This window comes from Podarcis pityusensis (genome assembly GCF_964106645.2).
Source record: "Podarcis pityusensis genome assembly, chromosome: 7".
Taxonomy (NCBI): domain Eukaryota; kingdom Metazoa; phylum Chordata; class Lepidosauria; order Squamata; family Lacertidae; genus Podarcis; species Podarcis pityusensis.
The window spans coordinates 68,400,874-68,427,780 of record NC_138031.1 but is presented as its reverse complement, the minus strand read 5'-3'; the positions used below and the strand labels follow the sequence as shown (position 1 = coordinate 68,427,780).

General features: G+C 43.7%; 2 protein-coding genes across 13 annotated transcripts in view; one reads left to right on the top strand and one right to left on the bottom strand.

Annotated features, from left to right (window-relative positions):
• Positions 1–13,971, bottom strand: part of PIGN (phosphatidylinositol glycan anchor biosynthesis class N) — an 85,975-nt gene extending 72,004 nt beyond the window's left edge. Inside the window, exons 1-5 of one of the 9 annotated variants that reach the window (XM_081014700.1) lie at positions 13,777–13,970; positions 10,649–10,714; positions 5,036–5,281; positions 4,340–4,461; positions 3,020–3,118 (exon numbers count right to left, since the gene is read on the bottom strand). In XM_081014700.1, the coding sequence (XP_080870826.1) occupies positions 3,020–3,118; positions 4,340–4,461; positions 5,036–5,262 (448 nt within the window). In that variant the 5' untranslated portion in view covers positions 5,263–5,281; positions 10,649–10,714; positions 13,777–13,970. Of the gene's footprint in view, positions 1–3,019; positions 3,119–4,339; positions 4,462–5,035; positions 5,282–10,648; positions 10,715–12,513; positions 12,530–12,811; positions 13,019–13,776 lie in introns of those variants that run through there. The other 8 variants (XM_081014698.1, XM_081014699.1, XM_081014702.1 and 5 more) reach the window with 8 other exon arrangements.
• Positions 13,972–14,066: 95 nt separating this feature from the next.
• RELCH (RAB11 binding and LisH domain, coiled-coil and HEAT repeat containing) overlaps positions 14,067–26,907 on the top strand; it is a 64,862-nt gene continuing 52,021 nt past the window's right edge. For 3 of the 4 annotated variants that reach the window (XM_081014664.1, XM_081014663.1, XM_081014662.1), the window contains exons 1-2: positions 14,070–14,684; positions 25,777–25,866. In XM_081014664.1, the coding sequence (XP_080870790.1) occupies positions 14,174–14,684; positions 25,777–25,866 (601 nt within the window). In that variant the 5' untranslated portion in view covers positions 14,070–14,173. Of the gene's footprint in view, positions 14,685–25,776; positions 25,867–26,907 lie in introns of all 4 variants that reach the window. The other variant, XR_013988912.1, reaches the window with a different exon arrangement.

Below are 26,907 nucleotides of genomic sequence, written 5' to 3'. Positions count from 1 at the left end.
GTGGCTCCCAACAAAATATCAAACATCAAACATTAAAAAACTCCCCTAAACAGCGTTGCCTTCAGATGTCTTCTAAAAGTCAAGTAGTTGTTTATTTCCTTGACATCTGGTGGGAGGGAGTTCTACAGGGCGGGCGCCACTACCGAGAAGGCCCTCTGCCTGGTTCCCTGTAACCTCACTTTTCGCAGTGAGGGAACCGCCAGAAGGCCCTCGGAGCTGGACCTCAGTGTCTGGGCTGAACAACACCTCCTTTAAAGCGACAGTGATGTCATTAAAGAGATTGTCAATCCTTAAAACGTTCAGCCAGTCCTGATTTGGGTAGTTAAAATTTTAACAACATATTCTGACATTATTATTTTTTTCTTCTCACTTGCATAAAATTCCTCATCACCTCTTGACTACCAGGCAAGTACTTAAATAAAAGAATATTTTAAATGTTACTTTCCTTGGCATTCATAGAATGATAAAGGTAAAGATAAAGGGACCCCTGACCATTAGGTCCAGTCGTGGCCGACTCTGGGGTTGCGGCGCTCATCTCGCTTTACTAGCTGAGGGAGCCGGCGTACAGCTTCCGGGTCATGTGGCCAGCATGACTAAGCCGCTTCTGGCGAACCAGAGCAGCGCACGAAAACACCGTTTACCTTTCTGCCAGAGCGGTACCTATTTATCTACTTGCACTCTGAAGTGCTTTCGAACTGCTAGGTTGGCAGGAGCAGGGACCAAGAAACAGGAGCTCACCCCGTCGTGAGGATTCTAACTGTTGACCTTCTGATCAGCAAGTCCTAGGCTCTGTGGTTTAACCTGCGTCTTATTTTAAGTGGCGAAGAGTCTGATAACATTCTGGTGTTCTAACACAACTACAGCCACCCTTTTTAAAAAAAAAAAAAAAAGATAGAAACAAGAAGCAATTTGGCATAGATGCTGGAGAAATGGCTAGCCATTGGTTCAGATCTTCATGTGTGGAAGGTGACCCTGTGCGGACTCTCAATGTCTAGCATATGTCAATGCTTGCAAAAACCCCTATCCAGGCAGAAAAGAGCAACCACACACACATGGTCCCTTTCCAAGGAGCTGGACTGTGGGTTGAGCGATATGGTGACCACTTTGGGTGATTGCTTTAGGATGGAATTACTCCCAAGAGACTGTGATCTACTCCCAGAATAAAAAAAACTGGCAGTGATCTACCCATTGTCATTGGAGGGAGGAGGAGTGTGCTTGGGGTGGGTGGATTGCCCAGAGTTGTTGAGCTACACGATAAGGATCCCGTGATCTACCAGGATCAGCCAGGGATCTACCGGTAGATCACGATCTACTGGTTGGACATCCCTGTGATATACCATACCCTGATTTTCCACACCAATAAGCCAATTAACCCACCCAAGCCAACGGCAACTATGTGCAGTGTAGAACTAAAGAAATGTGACTCTAGAAAATGTGAAAACCATGGCTAGAGCAAAACAATTGAACAGGAAGCCTGCAATCCCTTGTCATATCCTTCCCAATTTCCTGCTGAAACAAAATATATACTTCAAGGAGAATGAGCTGAGCACACAAAATACAAGATACGTAACAGAGGATATGAAGAGAAGGGGGAAGTTTCAATTGCTGAAAATGACAAGATTTAGTAAAACTCGAACTAATGCCATATTTTAAATCCCTTCTGTCAGTTCTAAAATGGTATTGGGGAAGACGCACTGAGGTTTATCACATTATTCTGGTTCATGGATTTCAGATGTAGGCAGAGCAGCACATATTTTCTTCTCCCCAGGGTTCTTCTGCATCATTTACACAGCTCAAGGATTTGCCATTTGTCACTCCCATCTCCTACCAGTTACTTACTATTCCTACTCTTAGGTCTCCACGGCACAGAGACTGCCCTTCTGGAAGCCAGAGTGATGACATTCCCATTCAGATGCTTCTTTAATTAGCTGACATGCACAGTTTTGCAAAATGGAACATTTCAAGGAAACAGATACCCTCTGTTTCTAAGCCCCAAGAGAAACACAAATATTGAGAGCAAGGGTTCATCAAAACGCAAGGAGAATTATTTCCCAGGCTCGATGTTCAACAAGAACCAGGGGGAACAGTGGAAGAGACATAGCTGTTAGAAGTTCCGACTGCAATATGTTATAGCCATAAGATGGTAATTTAGAAAGCTCTTTGCAGACTAACTAGGTCAGATTGTGTCCAGTACATAAGATCACAAAGTGCACCATGGACGAAGAATTAATGGCTACACTCCTTCTGAAAACACTAAATCCAGTTACTGCAGCCATATTTCTTTTGTTCATGAGGCCAAAGAGCAAGGATCGCAAAAACCATTTGACTTGGATCCAAGATTCCACAATACAAGCAGAAGGCAATGGTGCCCACCTATGAATAAGCAGAAATTTCCATCTCTTCCATCCCTTCCACCCGAAAACTGGTCTGGAATGTCCACCAACCTTGTGAAGCCATAATTTCAGAGCTGTAGAGAAGCAGGCTGCGTAAACGGTCAACCCTTTGCTCAAGTGGCAGCGTCATCTGCTCAAACAAGATCTCTTGATCTTTGTATATTAAGGTGCATTTAAAAAAACAACAGCACCCTGTCACCCTGGTCTAGATAGCATTACATCTACCTATTTTTAGACAGATACACAAACATATGCAGACAACATATGTAGATTTATTGCAGGCATCCCCAATCTGCAGCCTGCCAGATGTTTTGGCCTACAGCTCCCATGATCCTCAGCTAACAGGACCAGTGGTCGGGGATGATGGGAATTGTAGTCCAAAACATCTGGAGGGCCAAAGGTTGGGGATGCCTGATTAATTGAAACCACAGTACATTTTGAAGAACAGAAGCTCTTCATTTGAACATGTTTGTGACCCTGTGCGGTGTTGCCACCAACCAAAGCGTGATTTCCAAATCTGCACACCCCACAAAGAGTTGCAAAGCACTTCCTTTGGATATTGCACTTTGTAGTAAAACTTTTGATACTTTGTAAATGATGCATCGCTAAGACTAAAACATGCTTACCTTTAGCGAACATGGGCAGAATATCTGGACTTCCCCAGCTCCACGTGTATTTACTTTCATTGAAAACGGAATCAAACTCCACTGGGTTTTCTTTCCATCCTGTTAGGGAGACAATTGTTACTGTAGTGTTTTCTAAGGGCGATAATGCAAGTTTGGATACGCTGTTGAAGGGAAATAAAGGTAGCATGCACATTCTGAATGAACACCGGCACTTTTGATGAGCACATCTGTTTCACCAGGTGAGCACATAACGGGAAACCACAATTGGCTTCAGCATTCCAACACATAACACAGTCAGAAAAATACACAAACATACAGATATTACATTTTACAGTATACATGCAGCCTGCCCAAAACAGAAGTTGCATCAGTAGATTTTCATGTATGAAGCAGTTCCTAAGAGCACAGGATATGTCCAAAGCGGTTTATGTCAACATATTCCGCAAATAACTAGAGTACCACTGTTACCCACTTTAATACCATTGTAAATCTCACAGAAGGTCCAATGTGCCAAGTATTTTGCATCTTGCTTCCCACTGAAATATTTTAAACAGCAAACCAAATTTTGTTTGCCTTTTCTCAGACCCTGAAGAATAAACTCCACTCATTCCCAAATACCTATGCAAAACTGATAACGGTTAAACGTTGCAATCCTATACACAAGGGATAAGTCCCCAATGGGATTACCTTCTCAGTAGACAGGCATGAATGTTGTCACTGTTCATTGTCTCAGGTGGCGAATGAACCTTGAAAACTAGCCTTCAAAATGATACTAATTATAGTTCAGCCTAGGCAAATAGTGCACGCAAAACCTTCCATAACTTTCTAGCACCATGGAGAAAATGGAAGAATAACAGATATATGTCAACTGTCTACTATGCCAAAACAAAGTTTGGGTGACAACAACGCTAATCAGAGACCTGGTAGCAAAGTATAAAGCTCACTCTCACATTTTAGACTTTCAAATTTACAGAGCTTGGAGGTATAGGCATGGATCCAAAAATAAGATAACTCAGGAAAGTCCATAGAATGAAAGAATGGCACACCCACCCACCGAAAATCATTTCCAAAGGGTCAGAGGACATCTTACACACTATGGGATATAGCAAGGGGTCTGCTGAAAGAATTGGCCCAAATTGGGAGGACCTCTGACCCCATAACCTACAACACACATTGGTCAGGAGACACTACCAATCCTCCACTGATACTTTTTGGTACAAGTTAATTTACCTTAGGATACAAGTTATAATAATTTTATAGTTTGTGGTCAAATATTCTAAAGCTCAGCCTGTTCATGCAAACAAAATATTTTATGCATACCTCTTGCAACAGCACTGACGTCTTCGTAAAATCCAGCTATGAGAGCTACATGCCCAGGTCTTGACTCTGTTGGAACGTGAGTATGAGATACTCCCCAGCTGCCTTTGGTTAACATGATATTCCTGGAAATAAGACACAGTGGTAATGCATGCAGTTTTTAAAAGCCAAATCCATGCCTGTAAGGCTCAAAAGGGAAAAGAACAAACAGTGGCCCCACTGCTTAGTTTAAGGAAGCATTTCCACACATTCAACAATCACCATTTCTAAACTATAATATTCTATGGCTTTTCCTAGAGAAAAACTCTAATTAAATGTTACATGGATTTTACAGTTTCACAATACAAATCACAATGTGTCTGGGGGGAAGTGAGGAGGTTATCACATCCTTCAGTGATCCCTTAAAAAGTTGGGATTAAGATAAAATAGGGGTGGGGATAAATCTTACAAGGAAGTAACTGGCGCTATTTAAAATATTTAAAATAAGAACGACTACTGATCAAACTGGATAACCAAGTATATGAAGTGTCTTATTGGTCAAGTCACATTTTTAAATGGCAGAAATAACCTTTTCTAGTTGCAAAATTCAGGCGCAGCAGTGCAAAATCCCTGTCCCATAGCTAATGAGATTTTTAAAATAATAATAATAATCTCAGGGGTTCAAAGGATTAGGGGAGTATCTTAACAAGAGGAACATACCTAAGGTAAGGAGCATTAGAAATGCCATGGTCATCCACTTCATAAAGCGAATCTGCACGCAGACCATCGGCAACGAAAAGCACTAAGCGCTGTGCAGGTGGTGGCAAGGGAGTCTGATGGGGAGTCATGCCGTGGACCAGAGGAGAGGTGAAGTAAATGTCAAAAATAGAGATCAGGAACACACAGTGTACCAGGAGACCAGTCGCTACAAAGATCTGCATATTCATGGTGATGGGTTGTCCAGCACTAAAAGAGCAAAACAATTACAGGTGAGGCAAGCGATCGTTTGCTGCATTCAAAGTCTGCATCTGATTATACGTTTTGTGCATTCTTCGGTTTCATAGATAGATTTCTTTTTCAAAAAAATCAATTGATTGTTTAATTGATCTTTGCACCCCACTCTTCTCAGGGCTGGGGTGATGCCAGGAAAAGGTCTCTCGCTCGTACTCCCCCGTTGGCCCTCCCAAAATGAGTTTACCAGGGGTTGGCAGGGTAGACAGTGGTGGGGACAAACACTCAGTCCAGAGCTATAAAGTGAACTGCTGGGCAAAGGGGGTGCAGCCTCTATCTTCATTTGCCCAGAATGTCTCTGGATCCTGACATTGCTGGCTTCAGAGATATTCTGGGAGAATGAAGATGATGATGGATCCATCTGTTTTCTCGCTGCCTGGCATTAGTTACAGAAGGCTCTGAAGTCTGGCATGTGCCCCACTGTGACAGGTGGTGACATGAAGCATGTCAAAGCTTCATAACTCAGATCTGTTATCTTTATCTTTGGCTTGTTTCTTGATGGTCCAGTTTTGGGGTGATGCAAAGTCGAGAGAAGAATGCAATTCCTTTGTGATGCACTAGCAGAGGAAATGCCATAGCCTGCTGACCTAGCAGTTCGAAAGCACGCCAGTGCAAGTAGATAAATAGGTACTGCTGTGGCACGAAGGTAAATGGTGTTTCCATGCGCTCTGGTTTCTGTCTCGGTGTTCTGTTGCGCCAGAAGCGGTTTAGTCATGCTGGCCACATGTCCCAGAAAGTTGTCTGTAGACAAATGCCAGCTCCCTTGGCCTGAAAGCGAGATGAGCGCCGCAACCCCATATTCGCATTTGACTGGACTTAACCATCCAGGGGTCCTTTACCTTTTTTTACCTCTCTTTATGTTCTAGAGTAGGACGCAGGTGGCGCTGTGGGTTAAACCACAGAGCCTAGGACTTTCTTATCAGGAGGTCGGCAGTTCAAATCCCCGCAACGGGGTGAGCTCCCGTTGCTCGGTCCCTGCTCCTGCCAACCTAGCAGTTCGAAAGCACGTCAAAGTGCAAGTAGATAAATAGGTACCGCTCCGGTGGGAAGGTAAATGGCGTTTCTGTGCCCTGCTCTGGTTCGCCAGAAGTGGCTTGGTCATGCTGGCCACATGACCCGGAAGCTGTACGCCGGCTCCCTTGGCCAATAAAGTGAGATGAACGCCGCAACCCCAGAGTCAGTCACGACTGTACCTAATGGTCAGGGGTTTCTTTACCTTTACCTATGTTCTAGAGAGAGTCATAGGCACTACATTGTCATGCGAGAGATGTATTCAGCAAGGCTGGTGTGGAACTTAACCCTATCTGCAAGCAAATCAGCCACATCAACCTTGGGTCAGAGCTGGGTGGAGGCACCCAAGCTGAATATACCCAGTTAATCTCTCTCAAGTCACCAGTTGAAGATCCATCGGCTGCATTTTCTGCAAGATATGAATGAGCTCATACACTCCCCCGGCCCCACTTCCTCCTGCACGGCTGGAAGCAGGGATTGGGAAGCTTTCACTTTCTCTTTTGGTTAACGACATCTTGCTATGTCATCCAAATACAGTGGTACCTCGGGTTACATACGCTTCAGGTTACAGACTCCGCTAACCCAGAAATAGTGCTTCAGGTTAAGAACTTTGCTTCAGGATGAGAACAGAAATCACGCGGTGGCGGTGCGGCAGCAGTGGGAGGCCCCATTAGCTAAAGTGGTGCTTCAGGTTAAGGACAGTTTCAGGTTAAGTATGGACCCCCAGAACAAATTAAGTACTTAACCTGAGGTACCACCGTACAGAACTGTGGTTCGCAATAAGTATGGTTAATCTAAACAAGCCCAGCTTCAGAAATCGCAATGTTAAGCTAGCGTGTTTGAAACTAACCAAACTTAACGTTGCGACTTCTGCAGGCGGCTTATTTAAGCTAACCATAGTTAACATTAGCCATAGTTTGCTGGGTTCGGACAACATGGCAGGACACAGTTAAACAGAAGCACAGCAAGAAGCTTCTGAATTCCTCCCAGCTGCATAAGGAGGCAGAAAGATAGAATGTGCAAGCATAGGAAAGGAGAAGGCTCATTCACATGTGAACGTCAGTGGGATGTTTGAATGCAGCCAGTGGACTTGAATCCCCATTGTACATACCACCATTCCTTGCAAAATATTTAACTTAAGAGTGAGAGAAAGAGAGAGAGAGAAGCAACAGAGCAAAGAAAGTTGTATGAAGAAGACACTTCTCCCAGGGCAATTCTATTACTCCCTGACAGGAGTACTTCTTTCTCCTATTTCTTTCATTTATATAGGCCAGGCATGTCCAAAGTCCATTTCAGGGGCCTAAACCGGCCCGCTAGTTGGTTTAATCTAGCCCCTGTGGCAGTTTATAGGTAAAATCCATTTAAAAACTCAATAACTTCAATCCTAAATAAAGGTCAATAACTTTGGTCGGCCCCCATGGCCCTTCACTTCATCAAATCTGGCCCTCTTTGAAAAAAGTTTGGACACCACTGATTATAGGCCAATCTATTGCCTGAGAAGATTTGTGCCTGCTATAGAACCTGTAGTCTTCTGCTGAATCAGGTCCTCCAAGATTAATGGAATTGTCAACATAATGAGGCAAAATGCATACCTATCCCCCCCCCAAAGCCACCATATCCAACATTGCCGCTCTTTGAACATTTAAAACTCACAATACTTGGGATGCTGAGATTGCCTTTTATTTTTAAAAGATAGAGAAAATAACAAAATATAAATACTTATGAAATATGCAACCATTTGTTTCCTATTCCTATTTATGCTTTCAATATACGGAGAAACATATACAAAATGTAATTCAGCTGACTATATTATGCTGGTGTACAAGTATATTTAAAAGCATCAAGGAATGACGGTAAAAACACTTTAGTCATTTCTTTCAAAAGGAGCGTGCTCCAGTGAGCATTATATGCCTGTTGTATATAATTTAAGAGAATCTAATGAAAATGCATTTTCAGTAAGCATGTGCCATGGCACGCGTATTACAAAAGGGTATGATTAGAAGCTATTCTTTCAGCTGACAGGATTATTTTTAATCAAAAATGTATTCCATAGTATTTAATTTAGACTGTCAGAGAGATATGAAAACAATTCATCCATAAATAAATTGAAAACAGGAATAGTTTTATGGAAAACTATTAAGTTGACACAACCATATTGTTCAGCACTAAGGACGCCCCTGTATGTTAACCAAGTTTTGAGCTAGAATAATACTTTCAGATTTACTTTCTTTCATCATCATATACAGATCATTTCAACAACATTAAAATTCTGTACCACTGCTACTTCCCCCACTCCCCACAATGTTCTAGGCATAATCATGTGTTCTACTCCCCCCCCCCCGCCGCCTTTGATTAGGTAAACGAGTATGAACAAATTTGCATGATCCAAATAATCTGTCATATAATGCAGTTTATAAGACATAATTTCCACAGGCTTTCACATTTAAATGTGTTTTGGTAACTTGTTCATCTGTTTAAAATTACCATACAGTCAAGATTTTCAATGAGCATTTGATACATTACAATAACAAATGTCATTTGCTTTAAGATGTAAATGTGGCTCAGCAATGCAGAAGCAAACCTAAGGCAAAAAGCTTCCCCCGAGAATTGAACGTTTTATTGTCAAGTTAACTCTCTGCACCAGCAATCCCTATGCAAAATCTTGAAGGGATAAATATGATTATCTGCTGTCCTGGCTTGTAGGTCACAAAGCGTCTTAAGACTCTTTTTAACTTCCTACTACACTGCATAGATGGCAGGATGGGATATTCAACTCCGCCTCTGAGGCACCCCTGATAAAAGGGCATAGCAAGGCATGGAAGTTATTCTCATTAGCACAACTCTGAATTCAGCTAAGACTGAAACAATATTTGGCTGAAAAGCTCTATACAGCCGCAGATTAAAAAGGAATATTGAACACTAACCATGAATGGACCTTGTAGGTTAGGACAGGGATGTTGCAGGTTGTATGGCTGGGACGCGCCAAAGGCAGAGCCATGAAATTTGACAGATTTTCTATTCTTTTCCTCTAGTTTTGCTTTCCGTTGCATCCATGGCCAAGCATGAAAACCATATGAAACTGGGTGACTGTGTTCCTCTAAGGAGAGAATGTTGTGTGGAGCTTATCTCCCAATGGAACCATCAGCTAAGGAACATAAGATCTAATTGGTAGTGTGGAGGGTTGAGGACCAAGTGGCCTTGCAAACATCTGCAATATATGTGTTGGCGGACAGGGTAAGGTGGGCTGTGATGTGCTGGGGAGGGGGAGGGTGCTCTACCTCCTAGGCCTGGGCAATGCATGCCTTAATCCACCAGCTGACAGAGGAAGAGGCTGCCTTTCCTAGAGATGTAGGAGAAGAAGACACAAGGATGGAGTCAAAGAGGCCAAGAGCCTCTGTTCTGACAGGATAGTCTTTCAGAGCCCTGTGTATGACTAGGCTGTGCCAGAGTTGTCCCATGAATGCAGAGATCTGGGGCAAAAAAAGACTGAAGGTCCTGTTACTGAGCCCTAAGAAATGGAGAATTTACTTTCCGGATGAAGGAAGTGTTAGCACAAAAACGCCCACCCCATCCTTGTGGAAATTGTGAATATTTGTACTTATGGGAGTACAGTGGTACCTCAGGTTACATACGTTTCAGGTTACATACGCTTCAGGTTACAGACCCTGCTAACCCAGAAATAGTACCTCGGGTTAAGAACTTTGCTTCAGGATGAGAACAGAAATTGCGCTCCGGCGGCGCAGAAGCGGAAGGCCCCATTAGCTAAAGTGGTGCTTCACGTTAAGAACAGTTTCAGGTTAAGAATGGACCTCCAGAATGAATTAAGTACTTAACCCAAGGTACCACTGTACTGAACCTTGCTGTCCCCTCTGTTCTGCATGAGAGTGTGAGTTCAAAAATCCTTAGTGTTGCAACACTGAAGACTGCCACTGCTTGCCTCTTAAGGGTGTTAGGCCTAAGTCCTTGGCCAAGGCCCTGTTGTAGGATACAAGGATCCTTGACTCTGGCCTTCTAATGGTTTCTACATGGTCTTGGAGATTCTGATGGTTGAGGCTTTCCTAGGGTGCTGATCACAGTAGGTGAGGTGCCAAGCTTGGTGAGGTGTGTGGCTAGGTAGAGACAGGTGGCTTTGGGATGAACAACAAGACCTTGGTGAAGCTGGTCTTTTTTTTAAGAGGGAGACACCCAAGTGGAATTGCTGCTAGATGAAGGATCTCAAGTAACCACTTGTACACTTGCCTTCCCATAACTCTACGATGGGAGATTTAACTGCTGAGGACAATAATCGTATAGTTAAGATAATATACTCACCAGACCAATGAAGAGAGTTGCGTTGAAACTCAGCCCACAGTCATTGCTTGTTTTCTTCCATCTGCCCTAGTCCAGATCATACAAGGGGGAAAAATGAGCTTGGGGTGGAGCTCTCCATGTTTTTCCTTGTGGGGGAGCTCACCTAATATGGTGGTGGTGGAGGAGGAAAGGGGGTGTTTGGGCAGGTGAGTGAAAAATAAATCTATTTCCAATTTAAATGACTTCCAGATGCCTTGACCTACCTGAACTTGCATTTTGTATTTCTACCAACAATCTACTTCATAGAATACAAACAGCGCAGAAAACACTGCCGTGTGCACTGAAGACCACTAGGGGATGCAGTTGCTAAGAAATTGCTTTCTAAAAAATTAGCATCTAACATTTAGGTAGTCCAAACATTACAATTTCAAGCTTTCTATTAATTGTATAAAACCTTAGACTCTACCCTATAGTGTAGTTGGGGAAGGGCCATAGTTCAGTGGTAGAGCAACTGTCTTGAATGTAGAAGTTCCCAAGTTCAATCCAACAGTGGCATCTGCAGCTCTGGCTGGGAATGTTTCCCGCCTGAAAGCCTGGATAGCTGCTGCCAGTCTGTGCGGACAATGCTAGGCCAGATGGATCAATGGTATCAATTAGTATAAAGCTGCTTCTTGTGTTAGCTCAGTTGGTTAGAGCATGGTGCTAATGATGCCAAGGTCATGGGCCAAGAGGTCTTCGATCCCTGCATTGCAGGGGGTTGGACCAGAGATCCTCAGGGTCCCAACTCTACAATTCTGTGATTCTGTGTTCCATGATCTGTGAGTTCTGTTCCCTTTAAAAGCCTTATTTATTTGCTTATTTTGCTGTAAAGTATATATAAGACTACTCTAAGGTTTTTATTATTATTATTTATTGGATTTATATACTGCCCTATACCCCGAGGTCTCGGGGCGGTTCACAGAAAAAAGGGCAGTTCACAGAACAATCTGAGGTTTTGATCCTTAAAGTCCGCTGGCAGCCACTGCAGCTAAAAAACCCTGTTCTTTGAACGAAGCTTCTGTTAACAGGAGTGCTTAATGTCTTATTGTGTTTTTATATTTTGCTAGAGTTTTTATATTTTGCCCCAGAGAGGCTGGGGCAACCCAGTGAGATGGGCGGCATATAAGTAAATTATTATTATTATTATTTTATTATTATTATTATTTATTCTGCCAGGACACAAAATGGCAGCCCTGATGTATTCAAAGCTGCGGGGTGTGTGTCCCAAGCTCTGGGCCCTCCAGAGTAGTCTTATATATACTTCAGACCCCCCTCATGCAGCAGATCTAAACCAGAGTTGGATTTAGGGGAACGCAATATTTCCGTGCGCTGCTCTGGTTCGCCAGAAGCGGCTTAGTCATGCTGGCCACATGACCCGGAAGCTGTACGCCAGCTCCCTCAGCCAATAAAGCAAGATGAGTGCCGCAACCCCAGAGTTGTCCCTGACTGGACCTAATGGTCAGGGGTCCCTTTACCTTTAATCAGTTCAGTAGCACTTGGCCCAGAGCCTCAGGGACGCCACAACCATGATGCAAAATGGAAAGTGAGAGGTAGGGGGCATACTGAATTTTGGGGCCCCACAGGGCACCACTGACATTTGAGACCCCAAGGTCTGCTACTGTCTAAACACTCTTCCCTCCCCCAACCAGTGACTAGCAATGGTGGGGATGTCAAGCACTGGGGCGCAAGCAGAAGAAGCAAAAAAAAGGGAGAAAAATGGAGGGCAAAGAACTGAGGGGAGAACATACTAAGGGTCCAGAGAAAGGAGATAAAGCACTCATGGGCTCCAAGAAGACAGAGGCGAAGGTGGGAGAGGGTGGGTGAGTGGGGCACCACCAAACACATACCAGGAAGGCTACAGATGAGAAGCAATTTTTCTCAGAGGGAAAAAAGGATCCCAATTCCCCAGCCCCCAACAGCAGGCAGTGATGGAGAGAGGACCCTGCCCCATCCTTCGTTTAGCAAGAGGCGCCATCCCCCATCAGGAGTCTGAAGAATCAGTGGGTTTCCTGGGGGGGGGGGAGATGCGGAAGCGAGGAGAACAAGCCCCATTTACATCCGACCCCCAGCCAAAGCGTGGTCGCCTGCGAGTGGGGTGGGGTGCGGGGGCTCGCGCGCAGACACGCGTCCTCCTCCGCTACTCACACGTTCGGAAGCAGGCGCTTCTGCACCCTTACCAGGCACCCCGGCGCGCGTCAAAGGGCCCCGGGAAAGGCATCGCGAGATCCCCGGAGAAAGGGAGCGAGGAGGAGGAAGAGGGAAAAAGTGTCCTCCCCCGTCAATCATGTATCTTGCATGTCCATGATGCACCCCAATGGGACAGGTGTGCACCCTCCCGCTCACCGCCCGTGCCTCCAGAGAGAGAAACGTGAAGAGTATAACGCACGTCGACTCCCACAAACCTCGTGCTCGGTTTTTTGAAATAGCCGTTTTGCACTTTGGGAGAAAGAGGGGTTTTCAACCAAACTATTGTTTGCTCCCATAACTATGGGGTGGGTTTGAAGTTGACCACAACCCAGTTTGGTGCAACTGTCAGATCGGAAACCAAAAGGCTTCATATGCACCTGGTCAATTTCTGCACTGGATTTCGGCCAGGAAGGGATAAAACACACCGGCGCTTGTGGTGATGGCTGCAAAAGTAATTCTAATTAAACCGCCACATTCCCATTCCTCCCGCTGAATATTAAATTCCTTCCGAGATTCAAACCTCAAGCCAAAGCTTGCGTTTATTTAAATACAAACACGCTGGAGTTTTTGTTTTTTTACCCCTCTCAGTCTCCGCTTCAGCACAGTCCTGACATTTCAGGGCTGTCAAAAAAAAAAGCAGCGTTCACCTGCCCGACCTACAATGTAGGAATAATAATAATAATGGACTACAATGCATCCCGGCCACCACCGTCACACCGATGCAACACAAGGGGAACAAACATTGTCTCTGCATCCTCGGTTGTTTTTGTTGTTGTTGTTGTTTTGCATTGTTTTGAAAAAAAAGGGTATCTACCGCCTGAAATAAGACGCAGGATGCAATCTCATGTCAGGTAGCCCAGCGGGCCTTCTTCATAGGCAAGCGAGTTAAAACAGATATGATATGAATATGTATTTGCTTCTACCTTTTTTCCTCTCCTTTTTCTGAGCAACCCTAAATCCTTGCTTTTTTCCCCTCCGTGGGCTCGTGGTTGTTTTCAAGCAGCTGCCGATTTCTCCCCACTAGGAAGGAAAGGGGAACAGCGACCACGCCGACCAAACGAAACCTCTCGTATGCCCAGAAAACAAGACGAGCCGCCCCCTCTGACACTTTCGAAAGTCTATACCGCTCCGCGAGGACGCCGGAGACCGGAAGCATCCGGGCGGCAACTCTCGCGAGAGGCGAGACCAGGAAGAAGCTGTGAGCTCTGAGGAGGGAGGAGGAGGAGGCGGGCGGTTGGTGGGCGCCGTCGGCTGCTGTGGTAACGGGGCTCTGTCGGGGGAGGGGGGAGCGCTGCTTGGGGCGCCTCCCCTGCTCCCAAGATGGCGGCGGCGGGGGCTGCTGGGGTGAACCCTTTCCTCAGCGACTCCGAGGAGTCGGACCCCGACGAGGCCCGGCCCGGCGGTGGCGGAGGCAGCAGCAGCAGCGACCCCGGCGGCGGAACGGCCGCTCCGCTCCCGCTGCCTTCGTCGGCCTGCTCTTCGCCGCCGCCGCCGCCCCTACAGCAGCAGCAGCATCTGCCCTTGCCGCCTCCCTCCTCCCTGCAGGCCGAGGAGCCGCCTCGGGTCCCCGTGGACGCCCTGGCGGCTCAGCTGCTGCGCGACCAGTTCGTGCTGACGGCGCTGGAGCTGCACACGGAGCTGCTGGAGAGCGGCCGGGAGCTCCCCCGCCTGAGGGATTACTTCTCCAACCCGGGCAACTTCGAGCGCCAGGGAGGAGGAGGAGGCGGCTCAGGGGGGACGACGACGGCGCCCACCCCGCCGGCCTCAGCGGCCCCGGGGCTACTGGCGGGGGCCGGAGTGGGGAAGGAGCCCGGCGCAGCAGGACAGCTCCGTAAGTTGGTTTGTGGAGGGAAACAAATAAAATAAAATAATAAAATAAAAGGGTAGCTCAGTACCGCCGACTCGGTCCTTGGTTGACCTTGGCGAGTTGTTTTGGTTTCGATGCACTCCTCCTTTTTTGCCTCGGAGGAGCACCTGTCAGCTGTGGCAGGAAGGGAGGTGAGGCTGGCAGGGTTTGTTTTTGAAAGCAAGCGGTGGGTTTGGCACGTGTAAGGTAATGCCCGGGTTGGGCTCACTCCGCTGCACCCCACCCCCAATGCCCTGCTTAAGTTAGGTCAGTAAGTTAGTACCATCATATAGTTCAACATCAGTGCTTTTTTTCCTAGGGAAAAGCAGGGTGGGGAACTCACCATCAAGTTTATTGCAGGGCCATTTGCACCCAACTCAAGCAGACAATGACCTGGATTAGAATTGGCTGCAACTTTGTTGATTAATAATAATAATAATTTATTACTTATACCCCGCCCATCTGGCTGGGTTTCCCCAGCCACTCTGGGCGGCTTCCTACAGAACACTAAAATACAATAACCTGTTAAACATTAAAAGCTTCTCTAAACAGGGCTTCCTTCAGATGTCTTCTAAAAGTTTGGTAGTTATTTTTCTCTTTGACACCTGGTGGGAGGGCATTCCACAGGGTAGGTGCCACTACCGAGAAGGCCCTCTGCCTGGTTCCCTGTAACTTGGCTTCTCGCAGCGAGGGAACCGCTAGAAGGCCCTCTGCCCTAGACTTCAGTGTCCGGGCAGAACGATGGAGGTGGAGACGCTCCTTCAGGTATACTGGACCGAGGCCGTTTAGGGCTTTAAAGGTCAGCACCAACACCATGAATTGTGCTCGGAAACGTACTGGGAGCCAGTGTAGGTCTGGTATGAATGAGCCGGCGCAAAGCTACTCAGTTCAGCAGTGGGGCTACTGCTAGCGGAGCCCACCTAAGCCTGGTAGAGAGAAAACAAACTTTTAAAGTAGTGCTTGAGATGCACCACTCTTTTTGATGCCTTAACTTAATGCCAGGTTGCCAAGTCGCACGACTGAGCTGAGGACCCATCCTCTGTGGTCCTGCCTCTGCCACGCTGGTTTGTCAGGGCTTGCCCCAACTTAAGAGCCTCTGAAATCTGCTCAGCCACCTAGGTCCCAGCTCTCCTGGGATGAGAGAGATGATACTCCCTGGCTGAGTCCAAGGATTAAGTAGTTAAGAGAGCATAACTCCCTCCCAGCTCAGCCAGAGCTCTGCAGGAGCCTAACCCTCTCATCCCAATAGTTCTTGCTATAGGGGAAGAGCTTGCCTTAGTGGGAAGATGGATTGTGTGATAGTACTATTAAGACTGGAACCCAATGCATACTTACCTGGGTATAAGTCCCATTTAACTCAATGGAAATTACTTCTGAGTAAATATGTATAGGTTGGGTTGCAGGTCATCACCCCTCATGCAGGTATATTACTTTGACAGGGTTGCTAGGTCAGAGGCTATTGCTTCTAAACATTAATGATGCTAGATTCTTGTAGTCGTTGCCATCTTCTTATAGCATCTGTTTTTAACAGTATAGAATTGGATGTACATGTTGATCTTTTTCATTCTTGCAAGAAGCATATCATGAGCTCAGGCTGTGCTGATTATTCACACATCTGCAGAGGTGACAAGAATAGCCATGACTATTCCTGATCTGTGTGGGTTTTGCTTTCTTTTTGCAAGGCTAGATGTTGGGTTGGGTCGGGTTCTTCTGAATCACTTTCTATCTTATAAAAGTGAAAACTGACTCCCCTGTCACTTGCAGTTTGGTGCTGAATCACCAAGCCAGGGTTATCAGGAAAACCCAAGGAATCATAACCAGCTAACATTGGGTTAGATCCAGGCTCCTGCTCTTGCAATGGGGCCTCTTCTTCATCCTCTTCCTCCTACAACCTTCATGTGCTTCCAGAATTTGCTTTGGAGGGCTGAGGAACATTCCAGAGCAGACGTTGGGAGCATTCAAGGTGCTGGAGCAGGGAAGAAGGCTAAACTAGAAAGTCTCCTTGTGAAGTGGATTTCCATTGAGCAAGTGGGCAGTCATCATTGGATGTTGCTCTTTATATCACAATAGTAGTTGGCCAAATAGAAAACACTATGTTCATATTACTTGCTTTGTGTTTAGTTCCTTCAAATAACTGGCATGATGTTGTTTCATTGCACCCATGAAACAGTACCTTAAGTACTAGAAGTGGCTATTGACATAATTTGCCATAAGTGTTGGTGTCTTGTTTAATGATGGAGGCATGGCTGACGCTGAGGCATTGAATTGGGAAATTGGTATTCCTGTGGAAGTGAATATTAGCAGGTTTCCATGTATTTTGTTGGAAAGATACAGTGAGCATTCGGGTATGCACAAGTATCTGCAGAAACTCAAATTTGATTGAAATGTTTCTACCATTGCCAGGATATAGATAAAACAGATACTCATACAGAAGCTGTTGGATGTGCCATTGTATTAGTTTTATCTATAGGGTCAATAGGAATATGTTGTGTTCTGGATAAAATGAAAATAACTTGGGTTAATCATAAGACACGTTAGAGTGAGAGAACTTCCCAAGTACGTCTCAGAACTTCCTGAGTTACAGAACTATCCACATTGGCATTTCAACAAGCATTATCAGATGCTTGGAAGACAAGTGTACATAGGGGAAGTATTAATATATGGAACAATTTTTGTTATTTCCAGCTATGACTCTTAATCTATATTCTTAGAAGTAAGAGGGAACAACTCCTAGTCAGTTCTGATGAAATGCTGGGGTCAGATGTCTGCAGAAACACTGTTCATGTGACTATTCCATTCTCATGATCAACTAACTCAGGTGGGAGCATTGCTTCCATCTGTAAACTGGAAAATTGCAACTTGAAATCTTCTGGGTCACAAAAGTTAAGCTATAATTGCGTGTCTGTTCTCTCCCTCCATATTATGCTTTTCAGAAGTTAGACTTACTCCCATGAACAGATCTTAACACATGTGTTCACTAGCAAATTATAAGAATCAATTTTTAGAATTGTATAGGTGGAATGGACCCAAACTCTGTCTTAAAATACCTGTTCCTAAAGCAAGTATGGAAACATATGGTCCTTGAAGCTACTTATGTTACATAACTCCTGTTTTCCCCCCAGTATTTAGAGGTGTTAACCATGCTTAGTAGCAGTACCAATATATTTTTGCACTAGTATTAGTGTGGTATGACACAAATGACAGAGTCTATTATTTGATACATTTTGGGGTTAGGAAACGGCTCAAGGAGCTACAAATGCAGCTAGCCTCATATCTAATTATACTGAATGCTATTTTGCTTTCAGTCTTTAGCACCATGTTGGCATAAATACAGGTGTGATACTGATCTGAAAGTACAGTTATTCTCATCGTTTGATAGCTTTATTAACATAAATTATTGTTTTGGTTGAGACCATATTAATGAAGAATAGATATGGTACCTCTGTCACATTTTCTGAGATGTTGTTTTATTCAGTGTTTGCAGCAGGAGCTTTTTGAATTTATGGTGGCATTCTTGGTTTAGCCAAGGAGAAATGTTGTTTGGTATTTTACCCTATAAAAATGTTCAATTATACTATAAGCTCCTTTTGAAATAGGAAGAATGCCAGTAGGGGTGAATTTTTCATTTATTGCTTTGGCACTAACTTCAGAAGGTGGAATCACACCACTCTCTCCCTTCCCTCCACATGTGAGGGTAAGAAGTAACACTTCCCAGTTCTGAAGAAATCTCAGTTTCCTGTTAAATCGGAACATGGGAACTGCAGTTTGTTCTGGACTGAGCCTGGAAGTTTTACATTTTCATTGCACATGCAATCAGGAGGAAGGAAGGAGGAAAAATGCTCTTTTTTGTCACAGCTAAGAATGCCTTGTGGTTTTCCATGTGTAGATTCTGTGCATGGAGAAGGGACAACAGGATTGTGCCCCTGATGTTTTCCATAGCCCTGAGCACACGTCTGGGTTTCTCAGCGTTGACATGGATTTATGTCTAGCACAGGGATTGAATACTTTTTTCAGCCCAAGGGCCACATTGCCTCATGGGCAACTTTCTGGGGGCCTCGTGTCAGTCGTGGATGGAATGAGGGATGTGGCTCTTTACAGTTGGCTACATTCCAGTCACTCAAAAGCCAGAAGTTTCTACACTCACACTCAGGCACATATCTTTCCATCCAGGCAAGCAAGAGGCATTATCACAGTTCAAGGACATATTCCAAGCAAGGTAAAAGCATTCAAGGAGAGCTTGGTGCAGGGCTGGTGAAGGGTATGACCTGGAAAGAGTCCTGAAGGTCAGATTGAGAGGCCTGCAGGATTGCATTTGGCCCACAGGTTCCTCACCCCTGGCATAGCAAAAGCCTAACAAAGGCCAGAACCCCTATGTGGTATTGACAAGCTGGAACAAGTAGAGAGATGGGCAACCAAGATGATTAAGGATCTGAAAACCAAGCCTTATGAGGAATGTTTGAGGGAGCTGGGTATGTTTAGCCTTGAAAAAGAGGAGACTCAGAGATCTGATAGCCATCTTCTGATATCTCAAGGGCTGTCACATGGAAGATGGAGCAAGCTGGTTTTCTCTGGAGGGTAGGACCCAAACCAATGGCTTCAGGTTACAAGGAAGGAGATTCTGACTAAACATTAGGAATAACTTTCTGACAGTAATAACTGTTCAAGAGTGGAACAGGTCCTTCAAGAGGTTGTTGACTCTCCTTCCTTGGAGGTTTTTAAGCAGAGGTTGGATGGCCATTTGTCATGGATGCCTTAGTTGCGATCCCTGCATTGCAGGGGGTTGGACTAGATGACCCTTGGAATCCCTTCCAACTCTACAATTCTATGATTATAGGTGATTCCAGGTCCCAATTGTGTTGAAGGAGTGAGGTAGTAGCTGCTTTTGTTTAAGATTTTGTTATATGTAAATTCATGGAAACACATGGCTGTCCAGGCAGCGTGGACACGCAAGACATTGAACAGAGCAAGCAAAGCCAGCAGCACAGTTCTACTGCCTCTTTCTCTAGACATTGGTTTTTGACATGGAGGAAACCTGGATTTCAGGATCTCTCAATTCAGCCCTCTCTGCCCCTACAATTGCTTACTTGGAGAATATATGGTTGAGCATTGTTCTATCTGTAGATCTGGAAGTTATGCACTATTCATGGAAACGAGGAATGGAAACGAGGTGCTAATAGTGGAAAACAAGACTATATTCAGAAAAAGTGCTATTTTTGTTGAGCGGCTACTGTGTTTTTGTAGGTGATTCTAGCTTAGAATTATTAAAATTCCATTCTCATTAAGGCCAGCATTTGTCACATTTCTGTAACTCATACTCTTCAGGCATGAACAGTATGTAGTAGTTTAAAATGCTGTAAAGTTGGGTTTGTGGGTTAAACCACAGAGCCTAGGACTTGCCGATCAGAAGGTCGGCGGTTCGAATCCCCGCGACGGGGTGAGCTCCCGTTGCTCGGTCCCAGCTCCTGCCAACCTAGCAGTTTGAAAAGCACGTCAAGTGCAAGTAGATAAATAGGTATCACTCCGGTGGGAAGGTAAATGGCGTTTCCGTGCACTGCTCTGGTTCACCAGAAGTGGCTCAGTCATGCTGGCCACATGACCCGGAAGCTGTACGCCAGCTCCCTCGGCCAATAAAGCGAGATGAGTGCCGCAACCCCAGAGTCGGTCATGACTGGACCTAATGGTCAGGGGTCCCTTTACTTTTACCTTTAAAGTTGGGTTGTAATGGTTAGTAAATATTTGTAAGATTTCAGTTGTATTGTGTTTGTGTCATTTAATGAGTAGCTTATGTTCCCTTTTCTGTTTCTTTTAGATAATTTTCTTCTAGTATGTTACTGTCTGCTTTGACTCTGTCCCAGGACAGCTAGCAGCAGAATGATGTACTCATGGAAATGCTTCTGCGGCATTTACCGTGTTGGTCTGTAATTCAGGTGTACTTGACCAGAGCTAATGACTATCTAAGAAGAATGTATGTGGAAGAAACTTCTTGTATTCCATATTTTGATTAGGGCATAACCTTTCAGATATTACTAATCAAAATTGCACTCATTCTAATTCTAACATGAAAAGTAAACTAAGCACTTGCTTCCTTTGGGCTTCTGAAATACAAGTGTTTGCAAAAGTGAGGAGTTGTCTCTTTATCCCTCCCCATTTCTTGTTCACAGCAATCCAGCCTCATTTATTAAACCCACAAGGCGGGCACGCGGGGACACTTTTCTGCCCCCACTCCCCTTGTTCTAATCCTGACTATGGTTCACTATTATGGTTATTACAGCTGAAGGGCTCCAAAGTCATATTCCAGGCTTAACAGAGTTAAAGGCACTGTAAAAATTCTAGGGCTTGCGTTTCTTCAAGGACTTCAGAACATTTTGGAAATGATGGGCTTAACTGTTTCATATTCCTCAGAGATGCCTCAGATAACAACTCCCAGCATGAAATAAGAAAATATAATTACTCCTCATATGCACAGTAGCTTAAAACAGAACCAGAGAAGTGCAAGTATTACTCTAGCAAGGGAAATCAAGTCTGTTGTTGAATAATTAACCACTTAAAAAAGTTTGCACTGGAAAGCACTTGATTATCTGCTGTTACTGTAGAATTATGTTTTCAGCTTGAGAAACAAGGCTTCATTTAAAATCATTCCAGCTTAGTACTTCAAGAAGGACATTAGATTATTACATAGCTACCACACCTAAATAGGATTGAATGTTTTAATTATTACTTCTTGTTCATCATATTATGCAGCCAGTTAATCATTTTGCATTTCATTTTCATTGCAGCATCAAAAAAGAGTCGTAACTCTATGATAGACTAATTTTGGTTTATTGTAATCAAAGTTCTAGTCAAATAAAACTTTCTGGATCCATCCCCCCACCAAAAAAAAGCTTCCCAAACTGATTCAGTGCACCAAGTCCAGTATAAAACATTCCAAGAAGCTTAGGTTTCTTCTGAAAAGACTGAAAAGCCTCCATCAGGCATTGTCTGATGGAGAATCAAATATTTGATTGATAATTTTTAATAAAATTGGGTGCTGAATAATTAGAATGCAGTATCTCTTCACTAAAGTTCAGTAGTTGGTCCACAAACCCATAATGGCATTTTATGCGGAATTACAGAAGGACCGGAGGGGAAAAAGATTTAGGACTCGAGTCTCAACGCATGCTTACCAATTTAGTAACTAGGAAAGTCACTTTTTTTCTTGCAACCCAATCTTAACACTGGTATTATTGATTTTTCTGCCAAGTGAAGCCACAGCTAAAGCAGCCTATTTGTCTGGGGTAAGTACCAGTTGTCCTAGCAATTGCTTGCAGTGGGTAATAGTAATAGGCTGAGTGGCAAATGCTTGGTCCATATGTTTATGATAAATCAATAAAAAAGAAGAAAAGAATAAAAAGGCAAATGCTTGGGCCTGCTTAACCTGTTGCCTCCTTGCTCACAATGGTTGTAGGCCAAGGTTGGCAACCATGATAGTGTTGCACTATTTTTATCTAAGCAAAATGCAGCGCTTCACTTTGAATGCTGCCTCCTGATGGTGTGTGTGTGAACGTACATAGGCTGGCAGTACACATCAAATTCAGCCCCTACACACGTGCTCTTCATAAATGTGTACAGCTACTAGAAGATACACACAGATTGGCAGCTGTCACGGTAGTCTTTTGCACTCCCCTGATGTTTCTCCACAGCTGCTTGTTTCATGGTCACTCCCTCCTGATAAGCGGAAGAGAGCATTCACAGACAGACTTGTTTACAAGACTATAAATTGCAGAATATTTTTAAAGATGTCTGCTATTTATATTCCCTTAGTTGCAAATTGTTAAATCAAGGGTGGAGAACTGCTGACCAACAGCCTCTTGTCCTTAGTCATGCTCATGCAGAAATTAGCATTAGCAGCAGCAGCAGCAGCAGCCAAGAAAGTTCCTGTTCATGCTGATAGTACCTTTCCCCCCTAAACTATATTACTGCATATGTAAGAGTGATTTTGAATAGGCAGTTTGGGAGATGTTTGCCTTCTCCATGCACTGCCAGACCCATGACCTCAAAAATCTCCTGTGTGCCACAATGAAACATAGAGAACATAAACCATTTGAAAGAATGGGACATTTTACTGCATGACAGATCTTCAGTGGTAGGGAAAGACGAGGTGACTGAAAGAAGATGGATAGCCCACTGCTAGCTCTGACTCAATCTGCCTCTCGTATGTGGTCCCTGTGAGATTTCCCACTCCCAAAGGAATACAGACCCAGCACAAAAAGGTACCCCACCACAGTCTTAAAATAAAAGCACTTCGCACCTGTGTGCTGACAGAAGACTTGTGTCTACCGCAGTAATCAAAGATCTTGCAAACTGAATGCATGTTAACATCTGTTTCAACTATATCAACATTAAATGGAGTCCCTACGTGATAAAGATAGCTTGTAAGTTTTCAGGAAGACAAAGTGTTGTGAAAATAAATTCTACTGCCAGTTTTGTTTGCATTCTTGGAAACTCTTGAAAAGTTGCTTATTCTCATTTCATTAAAATTACCAAATCTCCTTAGTGCCTTTTACTTCACATAATTTTCCTCAACTGATCAACACGTTATTTTTCTCGGATTTGAAGCGGTCACCTCTGGCATTAATAATAGCAGCAAGTCAGTGTAGAGTAAAGGTGTGGAGTTTTGTGAAGTATGGTAATTTCAAAAAAAACTTGTTCTACCTGTTGACCAGGAATATGGAAGTTTGGAGAGTTTCTGTGCTTGGCAGAAACTGTTCAAGAGGCTGACTTAAGAAACAAGGTACAGGCCAAGGTACAGAAAGAACAACTCAGTACAGATTATTATAGGAAATAGGATAGATGGAGCAGAAGAGTAAACTGGCAATTTAGATGGAGAGCAGTTTTGTGATTTCAGTGCATCCTGTTGATAGCACCAGAATAATGGTATCTTTTTAAAAATCTTTTTAAAAAATTATTTAGTTCTGTATTAAGACCTGTGTGATTACTTAACAATTATAAGACTATACAGCTCTTGCATTTACAATGGGCACATCCCATTAACTTCAGTGCCATTTACTCCTAAGTAAGTGTATACGATTACAGCTATAATACTCCACCACTCCCAGAAATAGTACAGTCGTACCTTGGAAGTCTAATGGAATCTGTTCCGGAAGTCCGTTTGACTTCTAAAACGTTCGGACACCAAAGCACGGCTTCTGATTGGCTGCAGGAAGCTCCGGTAGCCAATTGGAAGCCACGGAAGCCCCGTCGGACGTTTGGGTTCCACAGAACGTTCACAGACCGAAACACTCGCTTCCGGTTTTGCAGCGTTCAGGAGCCAAAACGTTCAACTTGCAAGGCGTCAGAATCCAAGGTACGACTCTATTACTATAATGTGTTTTGTCTGTCCCTCAGTTTATGATTCTTTTCCAGTTTCCTGATAAAGTATTCCAGTTCTCCCACCCCCAGAGTAATGCATAAATAGTTCTTACTAAAATATTACTAAAGAAAGGAAGTTGATATTTTGCATCTACTCTGTGCCCAGTGAAGTAAAAGAAGCGGATCTCCTTGAAGCCAGCCATGTAATCATTTAATTTTAAGTTTCTCGTTTAGCTAGAGTCCAGTGTTCCTCAAACTTGGGTCACCAGCTGTTGTTGGACTACAACTCCCATCATCCCTAGCTAGCAAGACCAGTGGTCAGAGATGATGGGAGTTGTAGTCCAACAACAGCTGGGGACCCAAGTTTGAGAAACACTGAGCTAGACAAACCTTAGAGTGTAACATGCTAACTGCATAGTATAAAACAGTGTTTCAGATATTACAGTATAAAACACACTTACCGTATTGGCCAGAATATAAGCCACACTTTTTCCCCAAATTCCGACCGTGAAGTTATAGTGCAGCTTATATTCCCAACCTTACGATATCGCTGCTGAAACAGCTGCCCTAGGTCCGCCTTCCTGCCTTGCCTTCCAAGACTGGAATGGAGAGCACCCCCCGCTTCCCAGGATGCCACCACGAGGGCCAGTGGGGGTGCAGCAATAAAGCAGGGGGAAGGCCGCCAGCAAAGCAGCGTGGCTACCCCACAGGAAGCAGCCCAGGAGCGCAGGAGAATGGTACCCATAGGATTTTCTTCTACGTTTGCCATTTATGGGTGTGAGTGCCTGCAGAATTTTAAGGTAGCGGCTTATATTTGGGTATTGTCTTTTTTTTTTCCTCCCTTGAATTTTAAAGGTGTGGCTTATTAGCAGGTTTGGCTTATCTTTGGGCCAATACGGTACTGTTAAACTGTTTCTAACTAGTTTTATGCAGGTGTTACTCACAGCTCACTTCCTTCTCCTGTTTCGTGGCTTGGTTTAGAGTTACAATTCCTGTGCAGAATTGACTTTTCTTCTTTTTTGCATTTAAATAGGTTTCAAACTTGTGTTGCAATTCTACACTTAGCGTGTTTTCTTTAACCACTGAATTTGTGTATGTTTCAAACATGGGTGTAGTATAAGCAGCCTAAAAGGAAACATGCTGCTATTTGAGACATCCCTGTCCCCATATTTTTTCTTGCTGTCTTCCTCTTCCTGATCATCGGGGAAACTCCTCTTATTATTGTTAGATTTATATCCAGCCCTTTACAGCTGTCATATATAGGTATTCGGCATAAACTCTTGTTTTCAGTGGAATTGTTACTATGCTTACAATACCTGTCCTGTCTCTAAACTGACTTCTTTTCATTCTTTTCCCTGTCGAAATAGAAGATCATGCTCAAAGAGAACACATTTTTGTGAGAGAAAGTTGAGGCAAACAGGCAGTGAAATGTTTTGTGGTAATGAGAGGAAAACAGGTATAACTTAAATCTGGCACTGTGTTATGGGAAGATCATCCAGGGTAGCGTTTAACTAGATTTTACTTGGAGTAGGCCTATTGAAGTGAATAAACATGACTAATTTGGATACATTAATTTTAAGTAGGTCTACTCTGAATAGAACTTTGTTGAATACCACCCAAAGCTTTTTTTAAGTCCTTTGCCATGTGCAGCCTCTAACTTCAGTTGGGGAACCCTTGTACAGGATGGGGAGAACAAACAAAGCTCAAATGTTTGTTTAAATATTTTTAGATCGAGCTGGAAGCATTAGCACTCTTGACTCACTGGACTTTGCAAGATATTCAGATGATGGCAACAGGGAGACAGATGAACGGCTGGCTGGTGAGCAAAATTTCATATAAAATAAACTATTGTGTGGATGTTGCTCAGTGAATTTTTATTTGGAAATAGTCTTTAGGTGTGTCGCATTTATTTTTTAAAGTTACCTTTTAAGTTTAATGTTTTGTAAAGTTTCTAGTAACATGGAATATTTTTGAATGGTTTATTAAATTTGTAACAGTACTTCTTTGGCTAGTTGATTTATTTATTTTATTTTTAATACAAAAAACCTGTTCTTTAAAAAAGTTCCATTGATACATTTTATGCTTTATGTCTTTTTCTGTCACTGTAATAATTGTCACAAAGCAATAGCATTTGAAGTCAAGCTGAAGACAACTACTGCATCTATTTTTGTAAGGAACGAAATGCTGTTGAGAGACAAGTCCTTTTAAATATGAAACCTTTTAATGGCTGTTTATGTTTCTGCTAAATGGTTTCCTTATTGGTCCAGAAAGACTTGCGTGAACAGGCTGACTAGCAGTGTACTGTGTTGTACAATTCTAAATGAAATAGGTTAGAAGTTGTGATAATATTCAAATATGAAAAATGTTTAAAGTTGATTTCTTTAAAACTGATAGTGAAGACAAAAGCCTTATATGATCAACATTCTAGCGTAATACTTTCAGGGTTGAATATTGCATTTAAAAAGATTGTCAACATTCCAGAATTATCATATTTTTCCATGTATAAACCATGTTTTTTGCTTTAAAAATTTAGGCAAAAATTGGGGGTCATCTTATACATGGATTGTGAATGCACAGGAGTTCGGCCCCAGGCACTGGTCTGGGCGGCCTGGGCTCAGGCTCTTAAAATATGGTAACACTAACTTTGGGCAACCTTCGCAAAAAAGTTCAACAACTTTTTGTTGGAGGGCGACCTCCCACTCCCAAAAGCTCAAAGTTGTTCTGTTTGATGCTTAAATTATTGATTTCTTAATTTTAGGTTCAAAAAAAGGGGGGGTCATCAGTCATCTTATACACGGGGTCATCTTATACATGGAAAAATATGGTATACTTCTTGGGTTGAATGTTGCAGTGTCATGCT